Source organism: Vicia villosa, unplaced genomic scaffold (assembly GCF_029867415.1).
Source record: "Vicia villosa cultivar HV-30 ecotype Madison, WI unplaced genomic scaffold, Vvil1.0 ctg.001205F_1_1, whole genome shotgun sequence".
In the NCBI taxonomy this organism is placed as follows: Eukaryota; Viridiplantae; Streptophyta; class Magnoliopsida; order Fabales; family Fabaceae; genus Vicia; species Vicia villosa.
In genome coordinates, this window is record NW_026705535.1 from 178,326 (window position 1) to 197,467 (window position 19,142).

Sequence of the window (19,142 nt, forward strand, 5' to 3'; positions counted from 1 at the left end):
ATCATCAAAAAGGGGGAGATTGTTAGAACAAGAAATGTTCTGATCAATATTCTTTGTTTTGATGATAACATTATGTATGAATTTTGTATAAGACAATATGGTACTCTAATCCTTTGCATTTTCCATTTCAGGAAATATATTAAGAGTATGCACAAATCAGCGCTCAGAAGCAACTGACTCTGAAAGTTCTGGATGGCTTCATCAGAACATGCTCTGGAAAGACATCAGAAGATGGTCACACAGAATCAGAACATGAACTGGAAAGCATCAGAAGAATGGAAGTCAGAAGAACAAGCTCTGAAGTTCTGATGGTATCACGCTCAAGCTCTTCAAAGTCAGAAGACAGAAGATGCTCTACACCAAAGCTGGTGGCTCTGAAATTCAAACGTTGTTATCTACAAAATCTGAGTCCAGAAGAAAGTACAAGATGAAAGGCTGTAACGTCAAATCTCTGACTGACAAAAGGAACGTTAGAATCTACAAAAGGCAAAGTCAGTAAAAGTAGTAAAAGCAAGACTCGAGGTAGTTGACAAAAGTGTAAAACATTAAATGCAGCATTGTACTATTCACGCAAAGCATTAAATGCTCCCAACGGTCATTTCCTCTCAACGCCTATAAATAGAAATTCTCATCAGAAGCTAAATATAACAACACTTGCGCAAATATACAAAATTGCTGTCAAATTCAAAAGCTTACGAACTTCGTCTTCAACCTCAGAAACTCTTGTAATATTTAGTGAGTGTTAAGTTTAGAACTTAAGAGAAATATCACAGTTGTGATTACAACTTTTTTAGAAGCAAATCTATACTCTTGTAAACGTTATTTTTACATTGATTGTAAAAGGATCCCTAGAGTGATCAAGTTGTGATCTGTAGACTCTAGAAGACTTAGAGGTTATCTAAGTGGAAAACCATTGTAATCAGTTGGATTAGGGGATTAAATCCTCAGTTGAGGTAAATCACTCTAAGGGGGTGGACTGGAGTATTTTGGTTAACAACGAACTAGGATAAAAATCATTATGTTGATTGTTTTTATCTTCTAAGTTTTTGAGATACACTTTTTCAATCCCCCCCTTTCTAAGTGTTTTTCTATCCTTCAATGAGGTTCTCTTGGATTTTGTTCAAATGAGTATGTTGATACAGAGTTTACAATCTCAAAGTTGGGCTACTTGAGTCTGGGAAACAATAGAACCTTGATCTACAGGTATAAAATAACCATAGTACACACCTTTGGGATGGGTAGACCTTTGGCTCCATGCTCGTGACTTTGAAACCTCAAGCCCATGTTTTTGCTATGTTTGCATTCATTCATCCATGCATCCAAAAACGTAATATCTTTCGAGTAATTAAAAGAAACCTTTTGTTTAGTAAACATTATAGGAATGGAACCTGAAAGAAGAAAAACCAAGAAATATACTTTCAAGAGTTTAGACGTGAAAGAATTAAGAAAGCTAGGTTCTTTGATTGTTGATCAAGACAAGTTTTGTAGCAAGTATGGAAGATTGTTATATCTCCTCAGAACTAAGATGGAAGAAGGAATCCTCTCCACTTTGATTCAATTCTATGACCCATTGTATCATTGCTTCACCTTCCTTGATTATCAACTATTTGATGGAGTGAAAAACACTTAGAAAGGGGGGGATTGAATAAGGGTTCTTTCTCAAAAATGGTAGATAAAAATAAATAACACAATTATTTTTATCCTGGTTCGTTGTTAACTAAACTACTCCAGTCCACCCCTGACAAGGTGATTTACCTCAACTGAGGATTTAATCCACTAATCAAACTGATTACAATGGTTATCCACTTAGATACCCTCTAAGTCTTCTAGAGTCTACAGATCACAACTTGATCACTCTAGGAAATCATTTTACAATCAATGTAAAATAAACGTTACAAGAGATTCAAATGCTTCTTAATAAGCTATAATCACAAAGTGATTTTTCTCTTAAGTTTAAGATCTAACTCTCACTAAGATATTACAAAGTTTCGAGGTTGAAGATGAAGTTCTTCTTTGCTTTTGTTTGATTTCAGTTTGACAGCGCTTTGGTTCTTTTGCGCAAGAGTTCTTTAGCTGCTTCTGTCGCACGCTCGCGAAAATGAACAGAGTCGCCACCAATATATTTATCCCAAAGAGGGAAAGGAATATCAGAAAACCTAGAATAAAGAAAGGATAAGAGAAGGTCTTTCGACCAGAGATAGGGTACGAGAGTCGGTTACGCAAGGGGAAGGTGTTAGCACCCCTCACGCCCATCGTACTCGATGGTATCCACCTATGTTTGTTCTATTCTAAGGGTGTATAAATCTAAAGCTTAATGCTAAGGGAATGCATGCAAATGAAAGAAAAGAAACACGGGGAAAATAAGGTTTATAAATAGTTGTGCTCGCTTAGGCCCCGCGACCTAATGCCTACGTATCCTTTTCAGGAATCAGAGCGCCGTAGTTCGGCTCTTTAGTTTTTGTTTGTTTTTGTGTTTTTTAGTTGAACAGTTACATTCGCACTCAGCTGCTCGACCTCTGGAGTCTTAAGCTGGGAATGGAGCGGAAATAACGTGTCCGATTAGGAGAAAGAATGCCCTGAAGGCAAGAGAAAGAATGCCTCGGAGGCAAGAGAAAGAAGAGAGAAAATTGGTTTGTGTCTTTTAGATGTAATTCCATGATGAACAAAACCCAATACAAGGCTTCGCGTCACTTCCTTACTTTGTTTAGGTCTGAGCCTTTATTAAGTGTTTTAGATGTTTTTGGTAGGGTATTTTTAAGGGAATTTACTTTGCAATTCGAATCACATAAAAATGTATAATGATCGAGAAGCAGATTAGGGAATGAATCCCACTCACTTCTATCCCATTATGTAATGTTCTAGAAACAGATTAGGGAATGAATCCCACTCATTTCTATCCCATTAGTTAATGTTCGAGAAACAGATTAGGGAATGAATCCCACTCATTTCTCTCCCATTAAGTAGTGACCGAGAAACAGATTAGGGAATGAATCCCACTCATTTCTATGCCACTAAGTGATTGAGAAACAGATTAGGGAATGAATCCCACTCATTTCTCTATCACTTTCTTAATGTGATTCGCATCTTCCTTTATTAAATGTTTTAAAGTTGAAAAGAAAAAGGGAAAGAAAACTAGCCTAAAATGAATAACTAGCCTAATGTTATGATTATACCTAAGTGTTAGGATTTTAAGGGAAAAGACTAAGCCTAATATTATGAAGATATAGGTCCTAAATCTAAAGGAATGAGATTATACGCACAAGCAAAGATCAAAATTACAAGTAAAAATTACAAGTAAACAATGATACAAAATTAGTACAAAAATTGGCTAAAAGAAAGACTTGAAATATGGTACAAAACATAGAAGCAAATGATGCAAAATATAGTACCAAAAGTGAATTAGAGGACTATTATTTTTATTGATTTTTATATGACAAAGAACAAGAATTCTAATCAAGCCAAAGAATTAAAATACAAGCCTAAACTAATAATTTTTAGTGATTATTTTTATATGTCAAAAGTCATGTATTAAAGTCTAAAAATTAGTAGGAGAAAATTAGTTTTAATTACTCAAAGAAAATGGTAAAAAAAAACTAATTAACCTAAATAACAAAAGGATAGAACCAGGGGGGGCAAACTGGAATACAAGGTGTGATTAGCAGGCGCAGGGCCCGGTGGTTAGCCCAGAATAGTTCGTTTTTGTTCAGTTTCTTATATGCCAAAAAATTCAACATGGGCCAAGGGGGGTGTGATCAGCAAGGAGGCCCAAGATTTTTGTTGTTACAGTTCTTTCTAAAAAAGCAAGACCATTGGCAAAAGGGGGTGCGAACTAGAATTGGCCCAAGATATGTTTATTGATCCATATTATTATTATTCAGTTTTTTAGCATCAGATTATAATTCAATTAAAGTCAACTAGCTCAATTAATTAGAAACTAAACCTTATGTTATTATTAATATGCGAGTTAAACCTTATAATAATTCTAACTAATTATTAATTAGCATTAATCAGACACAGAATTACAAAAGGGGAATTAGGGTTGTGACTATGCGACGATTCAGCTCACGTATCCTCTCTCTCTCTCACGAAGAAAACGGCGCGGTGAACTTCGCACTTATCTCCGATCAAACAAGTACTGCGCCGCCGTGAATCGAACCACGAGCGTCGCTCTCCCTCGCCTTTCATCTCAATCTCAGATCCTAATTTGTATCTTTCTCAGATTCTCCTCTCTTCGTCCCTAATCTAATGTAAAACGAAACCCTAGGTCTAAGAAGAAATGCAATTAAGCCTCCACGATTAACAATCGAGGAGCGAGATCATGGGAAAAATAATCAGAAGACAGTAATCTACTGTATGGCATCAAAAAAATAGCGTAAAGAGATGAAGAGAGTTTGAGGAGTTCGCGTTTACCTACCGGAGTCAGTCCGGCGCTCCTTCGACGGTGTCGATTTGGCGAAATAAACGCGAGGAAGTCTTCACTTCAGGTACTCTTCCGTTATCTTTCTACTTCTTGCGCTATCTTCTTCTTCTTCTTTCCGTTCTTCTTGCAATTTTCTTGTTGCGTTTCGTTGGTTGATTCTGAAATCGTGAGAGACGAGGATAAGGAGATTGAAAGAGGTTCCAATGAATTGCAGTATTGGAGTCTAGCTCTATTGGAGGAGTTTCAGAGGTTGAAACTCCATCAATAATGGTGATGAGCTCTAGTGAGGGTTGATGGATTCTGAGTGAGAGTGAGAAAGATGAAGATGAAGTGAGATTGATGAATAGAGCATGGAGAAAGTGGTGAGAAATGGTGGAGAGGAATGGAAGACCCCGAATGATGAAGGGAGCTTTGAATTTATAGAAGTGGAGGGAAGAGAAGTTAGTTACAGAGTGAGTTTTTGCTGTTAGATTGGAGGGGGTTAGTTACAAAATCGAGGGTGGAGATTGAAGATTGATTTCAGGTAGTTTGAGTCAGTTTGGGAAGTTAGTTACGTGTGGTTGGATTCTGTTATGTGGTTGTTAGGTTTGTTAGAGGTAGTTGGTTATGACAGTTGCTACTTGGTTTTTGACAGTTATGAGTTAGTTATCTTATAAGAATGGTAAATGTTAGTTGAGAATTCTGTTAGCATGTGTTGCTATGTTAAGTCAGAAAGTTTGAATCAAGTAGAAAAGTCAGTTGTGAGATTGTTAGTAAAACAGTTAGTAATTAATTGGGGATACTTATGTTAGTAGGTTAGTTAAACAGGACTATTAGCAATTAGAAAGTGGTTTAGAAATTGTTAATTACAAGCCAAAGAAGTGATTCAGAACTGTTAGTGTGTCAAAAAACGGTTAATAAACTAGTAGTTAGATATTAGTAGTAAAACTGTTAGTATGTTTAGGTTAGTGAAGAGTTAACCCAATTAGTAAAATTGTAAAAACTGTTTAGTTAGTAAAAGTATTTGACAGTTGGAGGTTTGTAACTGTTAGTGGTTCAGTTAGTTTGGGTTAGAGGTTGTTAGGAATGGGAGAGTTAACATGTGGTGAGGTTTATGTATGCAAATCTATATGAAGGCATATTTCTGGAACTGGTTTTTATTTGTTTGATGATAATGCAGGTTTGAATGGATATGCAGGCCATAATTAATGCTAGCAAAGACATGGTTTGAAGGCGTATCGAGGGGCTGTTAGTGACTTTTTCTTGCAGTAATACAGGGCTGAGTTTGGATTGTGTATATGGTAATTCGGTTTATGAAACATTATGCTGAGGTATTAATCCGCTTGAGGTTTTTTGATTGGTTTGACTTGACTTATATATAGACACAGTATGACTTTTATGTGGTTTGAATTTGTAGATTTACAACCTGAGTATGACAAGCTTTGAACAAGGTTTTAAACATGGATCCCACATGGAGGGCATAGGGTGATGATTTGAAGTTGGCAAGCTTGAAGATGAGACAAGAATGGAATCGTGGCTTCCCTACAAGAATAAGTTTAGAACAACTCCTGTATCGGGATAGTGTAATGTGCAATTGGACATAGATTCCCCTTTTTTTGTAATATGGCATGTAATGGAATTGTAATATGAGATCCTCTTGTAATAACTTCTTGTATAACATAATTTTAGATTTTTTTGTAGACATTCATGAACAAAGTGTTCTTCTCTTGTCAACGTAGATGTAAATTCTAACTTTCTCTTCCAATTTGAATTTGAAACGAACTATGTACAGGAAGCTTCTTGAACCAATATTGAATAATGCTCAAAAGTGAGTTTGAAATCTTTGGCACCAAAAGAAAATCCATGAACTACAACCCCGTACCATGACAAACGTTTTAAATTAGTATCTTATATTTCAAGTACTCATATGGCCTTTCCGATCTCGCATGCACCAATGAATTCCAATCCTTAAGTTAATGAACGTTTTGTCCTTACTTCCCAAATCATAAGTAATTTGCGCTTCAAGCGATCAAAATATTTTGAGAGCTTCTTTGATGCGTAGAAGAACATCTTGACCTGAATAATTCACCATAACGAATCCAGTCTCACTTAAATTTTCTCCGTTTACTCGCATAAAAATGACAAGCAAACACCTTTTGATCATGATGAACCCTTAATTGATATTACGTATATTAATCTCCCGAGTTCGCGATGGTTTAATGAATGTATGATATGCTGATGACCTAATGAAAAGTGCAGATGAATGTGAAACTTTAAGCCAGTTAGAATAAAAATTAAGATGGGCAAATTTTGGGGTGCAACAGCTGCCCCTATTTAATCATCTTAAACCTGAAGAAGAGGTTGGCGCTAGCCTTTCGCGCATTCGAGGTGGAAGAAGATTAAATACTAAGTGAACCTGAAAATTTGCCTTATGAGAGATATGATCCACTGGGGAAGAAATGGTGTCAACTCCACTGAGGAAGGTTGTATCAACTCTGGATTGAACAAATTAACTCTGGGTTAGAAATGAAATAGAACTCAGCTCTGGGTTGAAGAAGAAAACTGGGTCGACTCTGGGTCGAAGAAGGAAGGGAAGTCAACTCTGGGTTGGATAAGAGGTGAACATCAATTCTAGATTGAAAATGGAAAGGGAAATCAGTATTAGGGGGACAGGATGTAGGCATCAACTCTGGGTTGAAAAAGAAGGCAAGGAAATCAACTCTGGGTTGAACAAGGAATTAGATAACAACTATGGGTTGAAAGAGAAAAGATGAACAATCAGAAATAAACGTCAACTCTTGGTTGAGTGGGTAAGACAAGAGATAGCCGTCAACTCTGGGTTGAGAGAGAAATAATAAATGATAACCGTCAACTCTGGGTTGAGTGGGAAAGAAAGACAAGGATCAACTCTGGGTTGAATAAAAGATAACCGTCAACTCTGGGTTGAGTGGGAAAGAGAAACAAGGATAACCGTCAACTCTGGGTTGAGTGGGAAAAGAAGAAAAGGTAACCGTCAACTCTGGGTTGAGTGGGAAAGATAATTAACTCGGGGTTAAAAGATGAAAGGAAATCAACTCTGGGTTGAACACAAAAACATCAACTCTGGGTTGAGTAAAGATGAACATGGTTGACTTTGGAAGATGACACCACAATGGTAACTCTGAGTGATCTAGTGGAATATCAACTTGAATACTTTGTAGGGACCTCATCTGATGAGTAACTTGGCTTATGCTTCACATGCAAATGTTTGGTTTATTTTATGCACTTCTGAAGATGCGATGCAATGATTTCTATATGCAGTGTACTGATGGATTGTTCAGGATTTCTGCTTTGCGTGGAATAGGTTAGGTGGAGTTCTGAAACTCTGTTTGAGAATCAAGGTGGGGTGGATGCCCTTGATTGGTTGATGATTGGATCATGCAGGAGAAATGATTATGAAAATGCAATGATATGCATGATGTATGTATGATTATGAATGAAATGATTGTTTCCAAGATACAAGGAGTGGATGGAGGATGCCTTTGTGGAAAGGTCATTGCTTGAAGGATAGAATTTGTGAAGGTGAGGTGTTTGATTTGACTCCTCGACACCTATCTCGATATCTGACACTTGATTGAGGATGAAGAAATGAATTGTTGCTAGCTTGCCCCAGCTTGTAAGATCTCTTGAGATAGAACTTTGATGCACTTGAATCATGGAGATTTGCAATGGTCTGCCCCAGTGTTGATCATGGTATGAATGCCCCAGATTGAAAGGAACTCTTCCACCAAATGGATGCTTCAAATATTTGCTTTGTGGATGACCAACCTTTGCCTTTGTAAGACTACTCGATGGAATTTCAATGTTGAACTTTCCTTGGTATCAAGTACTTACTTTCAAGTTTAGAGACAATTCTGTTTTGGAAAGATAATGAGAATGCAATGCACATGTTAATCTCAAAGTAAAAGTTTTTATTTGTCAAAATGTTGTACTGATACTAACACAAATGACACAGCAACATTAGGAGTCAGTTTTGACATGATTTCACAGTTTGTATGCTTTCAGAACGAACCCTGCTTCAATTAGGACTTTTGAGGGTTGTAACGTGGCCGGGTTCACGGTTTAAGAAACAAAGGATAAAGGCTCAAGTTCTACTTAACCCACCCCTTCTTCGTGATGTCCTCCAGTCCTATGTTCAGCTAGTTCGACACGAGTATTCGCCTTTCAGGAAGGATTGCGATGGATGAGGATCCTTTATAGTTTTGATGGAGGTGGCAGTCACCCTTTGGTGCTTTCGTTGATGATTATAACAACTTGTCCCTTGGAGGATTTTTGTTCTTGTTCTTTTCTTTTGCTTTCCCTAACTTTTTCCTGGACAGAAAGTTTCTTTTGATTTTGGTTTTTGTTGTCCAGCGGGATATGCCCTAATTTTTGCCTAAGTCAATTGCTTCAAAGCTTTTTTTTTTCTTTTGACTTAGCGGGCTATTGTTTCTTTTTTTTATCATGATTCATAACTTTCTTTTCATTCTCTTTTTTTTTTCGTTCGGGAACAAGTTGTATGATTTTGTTGATTGACTTGACGAAAAGGTTGTGACTGCCTTCTTCTTAGTGGATGAGAGACATCCATTGTGGATTGTGCTCTTCCTTTTTTTGTTGTGAGATCTGAGATATGATTGATCCTCTGATGGAATACCTGAAAGTTGAGCGCTCGGTCGCACTAACTGAAGACTACCCTGCCCCTGGTTAAGATTGAGGGTTTTGTATTTTTGAAAAAGAAACTACTACGCCTTAGGCTCAAATGGGTTGACGAGGGTTTCACTCCCTTATAACACCGGTGTTTAGGAATTGAAACAATGCCTGTACATCGTCAGCAGGATCTTTGTTCCAAAAGCATACGGTTAGTAGTGCATGTATTTTTTTTTTATTTTCATCATTCTCCTTTTTTTAGTTGCTTAAGACAAATGAGTGAAGTATCAATGAACATAATGACAAAGATGAAATGATTTGAGAAAAACATGTATATTGCATTATTTTTATTTATTCAAACAGAATGGGTTTCTTACAATGAGAAGTACTTGATAACAACAAAAGCAATACAATTGAAAATACTAAAGAAATCTATACAATGGCAAGCTTGGCCTTATTCTAATGCAAATGAAATGTTCTCTGACAAACATAAAGTCTTCATGGTCCACTGGTGGAAGCTCCATTGTGAGGCGGCATGGGATTATTGATCACATTAGGTGCCACAGGTGCAAACTCAATCTCTTTTGCATCAAGCAGATCCTGAACTTTGTCTTTGAGAACTCTGCATTCTTCAGTGGTGTGACCAGATCCTCCTGAGTGGAATTCACACTTGGCATTAATCTTGTAGTTTGGAGGGAGGGGGTCAGGAGGAGGCCTAGCTTCCGCTAATTGAATCAGTTTGCGGTCAAGCAAGGCAGCGAGAACTTGGCTATAAGTCATTGGTACACGATCATACACCCTTTTTGGCCTATTCTGCCTCTGTTGACCTTGTCTTTGTTGATAACCTTGTTGTTGGAAACCTTGTTGTTGTTGTTGGACATATTGTTGATAAGGAACCCAAGGTTGTTGACCAACAGGTGCCACATAAGCTTGAGGAGCGGCGGCATTCACTTGATAACAAGGAGCTTGATCTTGAGTAGAAACAGCACTAGTCTCGCCTTCTTTCTTCTTGATGAAATTACCCTGAGGCTTCTTGTACCCATATTGATTTGCAGCAGCAGCATTGGCGGGATTCTGGATCTTACCAATTTTCAAGCCATTCTCAATTCTTTCACCAATCCTGACTAGATCGGAGAAACCAGAAGAAACACTACCCACCATCCTTTCATAGTAATGCCCTTGAAGAGTGTTCATGAACATATCAACCAGTTCAGATTCAGAAAGTGGTGGATTAACCTGAGCAGCCATTTCTCTCCACCTTTGGGCATATTCTTTGAATGTCTCGTTGGTCCTTTGCACCTGATTCTGTAGTTGCAACCTAGTCGGCGCCATGTCAATGTTGTATTGATATTGCTTGAGAAAGGCATCGGACAAATCCTTCCAAGATCGGATCCTATTACGCTCCAGGTTCATATACCAGTTCAAAGATGCCCCAGACAAGCTATCTTGAAAGCAATGGATGAGCAATGAGTCATCGTGGATGTGAGAAGCCATCTTACGACAGTACATGATGATATGGCTCTTTGGACAACTTAAACCCTTGTACTTCTGAAAGTCAGGAGTCTTGAACTTGGGCGGAATAACCAGATTAGGAACTAGGCACATCTCTTCAGCATCCATTCCATAGGCACTAAAACCTTCAATAGCTCGAATCCTTTCCTCAAGAATTTGATACTTCACAGCAGATCTCTCAACGGGTTGAGCTCTTTCAGCAGTTGGTATTGGATGCATTTCTGGATTGGCAAATTGAGGACCACAGAAAGCAGGATAGGGAATCTCTGTATGAGGAGGTGGAGTAGGAAATGGGAAAACAGGCCCAGTCATAGTTGGCACTCCAGAAGTTATGGGCATGGATCCTCCTTGGTTTAAAGCTCCAAGAGTATCAGCAGTCATGAAGCTAAATGGCATTCCAAGAGTAGCATTAGTCCTTGGTTGGAACTCAGGTGGATTAGTAGAAGGTGGAATGACATCAGGTTGACTAGCAACAGCTTGATTAGCACCAGCGGGAATCTCTTGTGCAACTGGAATCCTTTCATTTCTCAAAGCTTGGAGGGCTTCTAAAATAGCATCAACCTTGCCTTTCATTTGGTCCATCTCCTCTCGAATAGCAGCTTGATCTTGTTCATAATTCTCCATGATTCTTCTTCTGTGAGCTCTTGTCAGATATCGGTGTGGAGGAATCGTCTTGACTGATCTGATGGAGAGGAAGAGTGGTAAGAGTCTTGGTAACCATGGATGCACATGCATGAATGCAAAAATGTTAATGAAGATGCAAATGTATCATAAATCGGATCAAGGATCAAGGCCTCTTGGACAACAGCTTCTCATGGCCAATAAGATATGGTCGAACCCTCCAGATTCAGAGGTTCGACGTTGCTTTCTGGATAAATAGCTCGTGCATAAGTCAAAGATGGTCGAACCCTCCAGATTCAGAGGTTCGACGTTGATTCTGATAGATAACCTTTGCATAAGTCACATAAGGTCAAACCTTCCAGATTCGGAGGTTCGACGTTGATTATGATAGATAGTCTGAATGGCATAGGGTAGGATGGGGGCATGTTTTCCTGCAAAACAAAATTTCCCAACCCCTCTCACAGGTATGGTCTAGTATAAGGTAGGTTAAAAGGTCTCCAACGTTAACAGTTCTCCTGAAACACCATCATTGTTGCAAATACATGCCAACAATGGTATCCCATTTGAACCTCAACTGGTCGTGGGTCTCATGATCGCAATCAACAGAACCTGACATTCTGTTGGCGTCATGACTATCCACTCTATCCTAGGTAGCCTAAGTATCACTCTGGCCTGGGTATTGGGCCTTTTACCTCAAATCAGTAACATCCCATCCCAACAGACAGCAGAATAATAATCGTAGTATATGAAAATAAAATGCGATGCATAAAGAAATAAAGCAATAAAGTAATAAAGCAATAAAGCAATAAATAAACACCCAAAGAAAAGAAAACAAACACAAGCTAGGATCGACTCGCTAAGAATGGACCAGCACAGGTCTATCACATCCCCAGCAGAGTCGCCAGCTGTCGCACGCTCGCGAAAATGAACAGAGTCGCCACCAATATATTTATCCCAAAGGGGGAAAGGAATATCAGAAAACCTAGAATAAAGAAAGGATAAGAGAAGGTCTTTCGACCAGAGATAGGGTACGAGAGTCGGTTACGCAAGGGGAAGGTGTTAGCACCCCTCACGCCCATCGTACTCGATGGTATCCACCTATGTTTGTTCTATTCTAAGGGTGTATAAATCTAAAGCTTAATGCTAAGGGAATGCATGCAAATGAAAGAAAAGAAACACGGGGAAAATAAGGTTTATAAATAGTTATGCTCGCTTAGGCCCCGCGACCTAATGCCTACGTATCCTTTTCAGGAATCAGAGCGCCGTAGTTCGGCTCTTTAGTTTTTGTTTGTTTTTGTGTTTTTTAGTTGAACAGTTACATTCGCACTCCGCTGCTCGACCTCTGGAGTCTTAAGCTGGGAATGGAGCGGAAATAACGTGTCCGATTAGGAGAAAGAATGCCCTGAAGGCAAGAGAAAGAATGCCTCGGAGGCAAGAGAAAGAAGAGAGAAAATTGGTTTGTGTCTTTTAGATGTAATTCCATGATGAACAAAACCCAATACAAGGCTTCGCGTCACTTCCTTACTTTGTTTAGGTCTGAGCCTTTATTAAGTGTTTTAGATGTTTTTGGTAGGGTATTTTTAAGGGAATTTACTTTGCGATTCGAATCACATAAAAATGTATAATGATCGAGAAGCAGATTAGGGAATGAATCCCACTCACTTCTATCCCATTATGTAATGTTCGAGAAACAGATTAGGGAATGAATCCCACTCATTTCTATCCCATTAGTTAATGTTCGAGAAACAGATTAGGGAATGAATCCCACTCATTTCTCTCCCATTAAGTAGTGACCGAGAAACAGATTAGGGAATGAATCCCACTCATTTCTATGCCACTAAGTGATTGAGAAACAGATTAGGGAATGAATCCCACTCATTTCTCTATCACTTTCTTAATGTGATTCGCATCTTCCTTTATTAAATGTTTTAAAGTTGAAAAGAAAAAGGGAAAGAAAACTAGCCTAAAATGAATAACTAGCCTAATGTTATGATTATACCTAAGTGTTAGGATTTTAAGGGAAAAGACTAAGCCTAATATTATGAAGATATAGGTCCTAAATCTAAAGGAATGAGATTACACGCACAAGCAAAGATCAAAATTACAAGTAAAAATTACAAGTAAACAATGATACAAAATTAGTACAAAAATTGGCTAAAAGAAAGACTTGAAATATGGTACAAAACATAGAAGCAAATGATGCAAAATATAGTACCAAAAGTGAATTAGAGGACTATTATTTTTATTGATTTTTATATGACAAAGAACAAGAATTCTAATCAAGCCAAAGAATTAAAATACAAGCCTAAACTAATAATTTTTAGTGATTATTTTTATATGTCAAAAGTCATGTATTAAAGTCTAAAAATTAGTAGGAGAAAATTAGTTTTAATTACTCAAAGAAAATGGTAAAAAAAAACTAATTAACCTAAATAACAAAAGGATAGAACCAGGGGGGGCAAACTGGAATACAAGGTGTGATTAGCAGGCGCAGGGCCCGGTGGTTAGCCCAGAATAGTTCGTTTTTGTTCAGTTTCTTATATGCCAAAAAATTCAACATGGGCCAAGGGGGGTGTGATCAGCAAGGAGGCCCAAGATTTTTGTTGTTACAGTTCTTTCTAAAAAAGCAAGACCATTGGCAAAAGGGGGTGCGAACTAGAATTGGCCCAAGATATGTTTATTGATCCATATTATTATTATTCAGTTTTTTAGCATCAGATTATAATTCAATTAAAGTCAACTAGCTCAATTAATTAGAAACTAAACCTTATGTTATTATTAATATGCGAGTTAAACCTTATAATAATTCTAACTAATTATTAATTAGCATTAATCAGACACAGAATTACAAAAGGGGAATTAGGGTTGTGACTATGCGACGATTCAGCTCACGTATCCTCTCTCTCTCACGAAGAAAACGGCGCGGTGAACTTCGCACTTATCTCCGATCAAACAAGTACTGCGCCGCCGTGAATCGAACCACGAGCAACGCTCTCCCTCGCCTTTCATCTCAATCTCAGATCCTAATTTGTATCTTTCTCAGATTCTCCTCTCTTCGTCCCTAATCTAATGTAAAACGAAACCCTAGGTCTAAGAAGAAATGCAATTAAGCCTCCACGATTAACAATCGAGGAGCGAGATCATGGGAAAAATAATCAGAAGACAGTAATCTACTGTATGGCATCAAAAAAATAGCGTAAAGAGATGAAGAGAGTTTGAGGAGTTCGCGTTTACCTACCGGAGTCAGTCCGGCGCTCCTTCGACGGTGTCGATTTGGCGAAATAAACGCGAGGAAGTCTTCACTTCAGGTACTCTTCCGTTATCTTTCTACTTCTTGCGCTATCTTCTTCTTCTTCTTTCCGTTCTTCTTGCAATTTTCTTGTTGCGTTTCGTTGGTTGATTCTGAAATCGTGAGAGACGAGGATAAGGAGATTGAAAGAGGTTCCAATGAATCGCAGTATTGGAGTCTAGCTCTATTGGAGGAGTTTCAGAGGTTGAAACTCCATCAATAATGGTGATGAGCTCTAGTGAGGGTTGATGGATTCTGAGTGAGAGTGAGAAAGATGAAGATGAAGTGAGATTGATGAATAGAGCATGGAGAAAGTGGTGAGAAATGGTGGAGAGGAATGGAAGACCCCGAATGATGAAGGGAGCTTTGAATTTATAGAAGTGGAGGGAAGAGAAGTTAGTTACAGAGTGAGTTTTTGCTGTTAGATTGGAGGGGGTTAGTTACAAAATCGAGGGTGGAGATTGAAGATTGATTTCAGGTAGTTTGAGTCAGTTTGGGAAGTTAGTTACGTGTGGTTGGATTCTGTTATGTGGTTGTTAGGTTTGTTAGAGGTAGTTGGTTATGACAGTTGCTACTTGGTTTTTGACAGTTATGAGTTAGTTATCTTATAAGAATGGTAAATGTTAGTTGAGAATTCTGTTAGCATGTGTTGCTATGTTAAGTCAGAAAGTTTGAATCAAGTAGAAAAGTCAGTTGTGAGATTGTTAGTAAAACAGTTAGTAATTAATTGGGGATACTTATGTTAGTAGGTTAGTTAAACAGGACTATTAGCAATTAGAAAGTGGTTAAGAAATTGTTAATTACAAGCCAAAGAAGTGATTCAGAACTGTTAGTGTGTCAAAAAACGGTTAATAAACTAGTAGTTAGATATTAGTAGTAAAACTGTTAGTATGTTTAGGTTAGTGAAGAGTTAACCCAATTAGTAAAATTGTAAAAACTGTTTAGTTAGTAAAAGTATTTGACAGTTGGAGGTTTGTAACTGTTAGTGGTTCAGTTAGTTTGGGTTAGAGGTTGTTAGGAATGGGAGAGTTAACATGTGGTGAGGTTTATGTATGCAAATCTATATGAAGGCATATTTCTGGAACTGGTTTTTATTTGTTTGATGATAATGCAGGTTTGAATGGATATGCAGGCCATAATTAATGCTAGCAAAGACATGGTTTGAAGGCGTATCGAGGGGCTGTTAGTGACTTTTTCTTGCAGTAATACAGGGCTGAGTTTGGATTGTGTATATGGTAATTCGGTTTATGAAACATTATGCTGAGGTATTAATCCGCTTGAGGTTTTTTGATTGGTTTGACTTGACTTATATATAGACACAGTATGACTTTTATGTGGTTTGAATTTGTAGATTTACAACCTGAGTATGACAAGCTTTGAACAAGGTTTTAAACATGGATCCCACATGGAGGGCATAGGGTGATGATTTGAAGTTGGCAAGCTTGAAGATGAGACAAGAATGGAATCGTGGCTTCCCTACAAGAATAAGTTTAGAACAACTCCTGTATCGGGATAGTGTAATGTGCAATTGGACATAGATTCCCCTTTTTTTGTAATATGGCATGTAATGGAATTGTAATATGAGATCCTCTTGTAATAACTTCTTGTATAACATAATTTTAGATTTTTTTGTAGACATTCATGAACAAAGTGTTCTTCTCTTGTCAACGTAGATGTAAATTCTAACTTTCTCTTCCAATTTGAATTTGAAACGAACTATGTACAGGAAGCTTCTTGAACCAATATTGAATAATGCTCAAAAGTGAGTTTGAAATCTTTGGCACCAAAAGAAAATCCATGAACTACAACCCCGTACCATGACAAACGTTTTAAATTAGTATCTTATATTTCAAGTACTCATATGGCCTTTCCGATCTCGCATGCACCAATGAATTCCAATCCTTAAGTTAATGAACGTTTTGTCTTTACTTCCCAAATCATAAGTAATTTGCGCTTCAAGCGATCAAAATATTTTGAGAGCTTCTTTGATGCGTAGAAGAACATCTTGACCTGAATAATTCACCATAACGAATCCAGTCTCACTTAAATTTTCTCCGTTTACTCGCATAAAAATGACAAGCAAACACCTTTTGATCATGATGAACCCTTAATTGATATTACGTATATTAATCTCCCGAGTTCGCGATGGTTTAATGAATGTATGATATGCTGATGACCTAATGAAAAGTGCAGATGAATGTGAAACTTTAAGCCAGTTAGAATAAAAATTAAGATGGGCAAATTTTGGGGTGCAACAGCTTCTGAATCAGAACATCTATTTATAGGCGCTGAGGAAAAGTGACCGTTGGGAGCATTTAATGCTTTGCGTGAATAGTATACTACTGTATTTAATGTTTCACTCTTTTGTCAACTACCTCGAGCCACGCCTTCACTGCTTTTACTGACTTTGCCTTTTGTAGCTTCTAACGTTCTTTTTGTCAGTCAGAGATTTGACGTTATAGCCTTTTCTTCTTGTACTTTCTTCTAGACTCAGAATATGTAGAATAAACATTTGAATATCAGAGTCATCAGCTTTGGTGCAGATGCAACTTCTGTCTTCAGACTTTAGAAGTGCTTTGAGCGTGATACCATCAGATCTTTAGAGTTTTACTTCTGACTTGCATCTTCTAATGCTTTCCAGTTCATGTCCTAATTCTGCAGGACCATCTTCTAATTTCTTCCATACCATGTTCTAATGAAGCCACCCATAACTTCTGGGTCATAGCCTCTGAGCGCTGATTTTGTACCACATTCTCTTATACAAAATTCATAAATAATGTTATCATCAAAACTAAGAATATTGATCAGAACATTTCTTGTTCTAACACCATTGCCTACCTTGGAAGAGTATTCAAGCATTATTGGGTTACCTATTACTGGAAGAGTTCCTTTTACTGGTTTAGAACAAGATCCCAAGCCTTGTGAGATTGCAAAGTCTACTCATTTGAGAAAGGGAGAAATTGAAAAGAACATGGTTACTAAAGGAGGATTACCTAGGTTACCTGCTGAGTTCATAATTGAGAAAGCTCTCATCTTGTCACAAGAAAGAAAGGAAGAAGACTTTGAAGCTGTTTTTGCCTTATTGGTGTATGGATTGTTCTTGTTCCCTAACATTAACAACGTTGTTGATATGAATGCCATCAAGATCTTTATGAAGAAGAATCATGTTCCTACCTTACTTGGGGACACTTACTATTCTATTCATCTCAGACATTCCTATGGAAAGGGAATGGTTACATGTTGTACTCCTTTGTTATACAAGTGGTACATATCTCATCTGTCTAACACCCCTGAATTCTGGACCCAGAAAGAAGGATTAAAATGGTCACACAAGATCATGACTCTTACCAACACTGCGATTGTTTGGACAAGAAATCACTTCTGTAGAATGAAGACTTTAGACTGTTGTGGTGATTTCCCTAATGTACCCCTCATTGGTACAAAAGGAGTAATCAGCTATAGCCCCGTGTTAGCTCGTCATCAATTTGGGTTTCCTATTGACAAAAGACCAAGGAGCAATTTATTGGATGGGTTCTTTCTGGAAGAAAGAGTTGAGAACAAAATGTTTAGAGAAAGGATTGTTAATGCTTGGAATCCAAGCCATAGAAGAGAAATCAAAGACTGGAAGACCAAATGGGATCTCTCTCCTGAGCCCTTTGAAAGTTGGGTCACTGCCAGAGCTGCTAAAATGAGAATGTCTATTCTCCCTAGAACATTTGCACCCCCAATTGAGGAGTATGTTCCACCCATTGTAGTTCCTTCAACAATTGAGAGTCTCCAAGAAGCTCTAAGAAAAATGAAGAAATCAAGAGACCATTGGAAGAAGTTTGAGTCTTCTGATGCTGAAATAGGAATGTTGGAAGAATCCTATGAAGAAGTGTTGAAAGAAAAGAATGATCAACTGTTCCTTTAAGACACTTGGCTTATAGCTAAGGATGCTACCGTTGCCAAATATGAAAGAGAGAAAAAAAGGAAGCAAAAAGAAGAAGCACTCCCTCCAAAAGAAGCTGCATGGAAGAGTATTATTGATAAGCTGGAAAAGGTCAAGCTGAAGAAGAAGAAAACTCAAGATGATATGGATACTTCTCACTAAGCTTTGATGATCACTCTTAGATTTTACTAGCTTTCTTAATTTGTTTCTACCATGTAACTCTTGAAAGTAATTTATGAATCGGTTGTCCCTTGTCCCTTTGTATGCTATCAAAAGAAAATGGTACCTCGATGACCCTCGATGATCCTTATATGTACCAAGGTTGCCTTTGTCCCTTTATTATTAATGAATGAAATTTCTTTTTCATGTTACTATATAGTGTTTACATTTACAAAACTCTTAAATAAATCCTTGAAAGATATTATGATATGTTTTGAAAATTAAAACAAAAACGGGTCTTTTGCATTGCATGCATCATACCACATTCACATTCACATCTGAGTCAGAGTCTTATTCATTCCTCTCTCTCTCCTTAGAGTCAAGCTGACGCACCAGTATAACACTCGCCCAATCATCAAAGAATGGAAGACGGTATTATTGATTATCAAGAGTGGTAAGAAGAAGTTGATATTGTACGCTCCGGTATTAAAAGATTAACTTATATGGTTCAAGACTTGGTGGCTGCTCAGAATCAGCCACTTACCCAAGCTCAAGCTACTGTGATC

General features: G+C 37.7%; 1 protein-coding gene across 1 annotated transcript; it reads left to right on the top strand.

The window, feature by feature from the left end:
* Window positions 1-17,457: 17,457 nt before the first annotated feature.
* LOC131634010 (uncharacterized) lies at window positions 17,458-18,399 on the top strand. The gene has a single exon (XM_058904675.1). The coding sequence runs from the start codon at window positions 17,458-17,460 to the stop codon at window positions 18,397-18,399; it is 942 nt and encodes a 313-aa protein (XP_058760658.1).
* Window positions 18,400-19,142: the final 743 nt, after the last annotated feature.

Bases quoted from the DNA above. Each gene is read 5' to 3' on its own strand.
- LOC131634010 (XM_058904675.1), top strand. From the start codon at position 17,458: ATGGTTACTAAAGGAGGATTACCTAGGTTACCTGCTGAGTTCATAATT.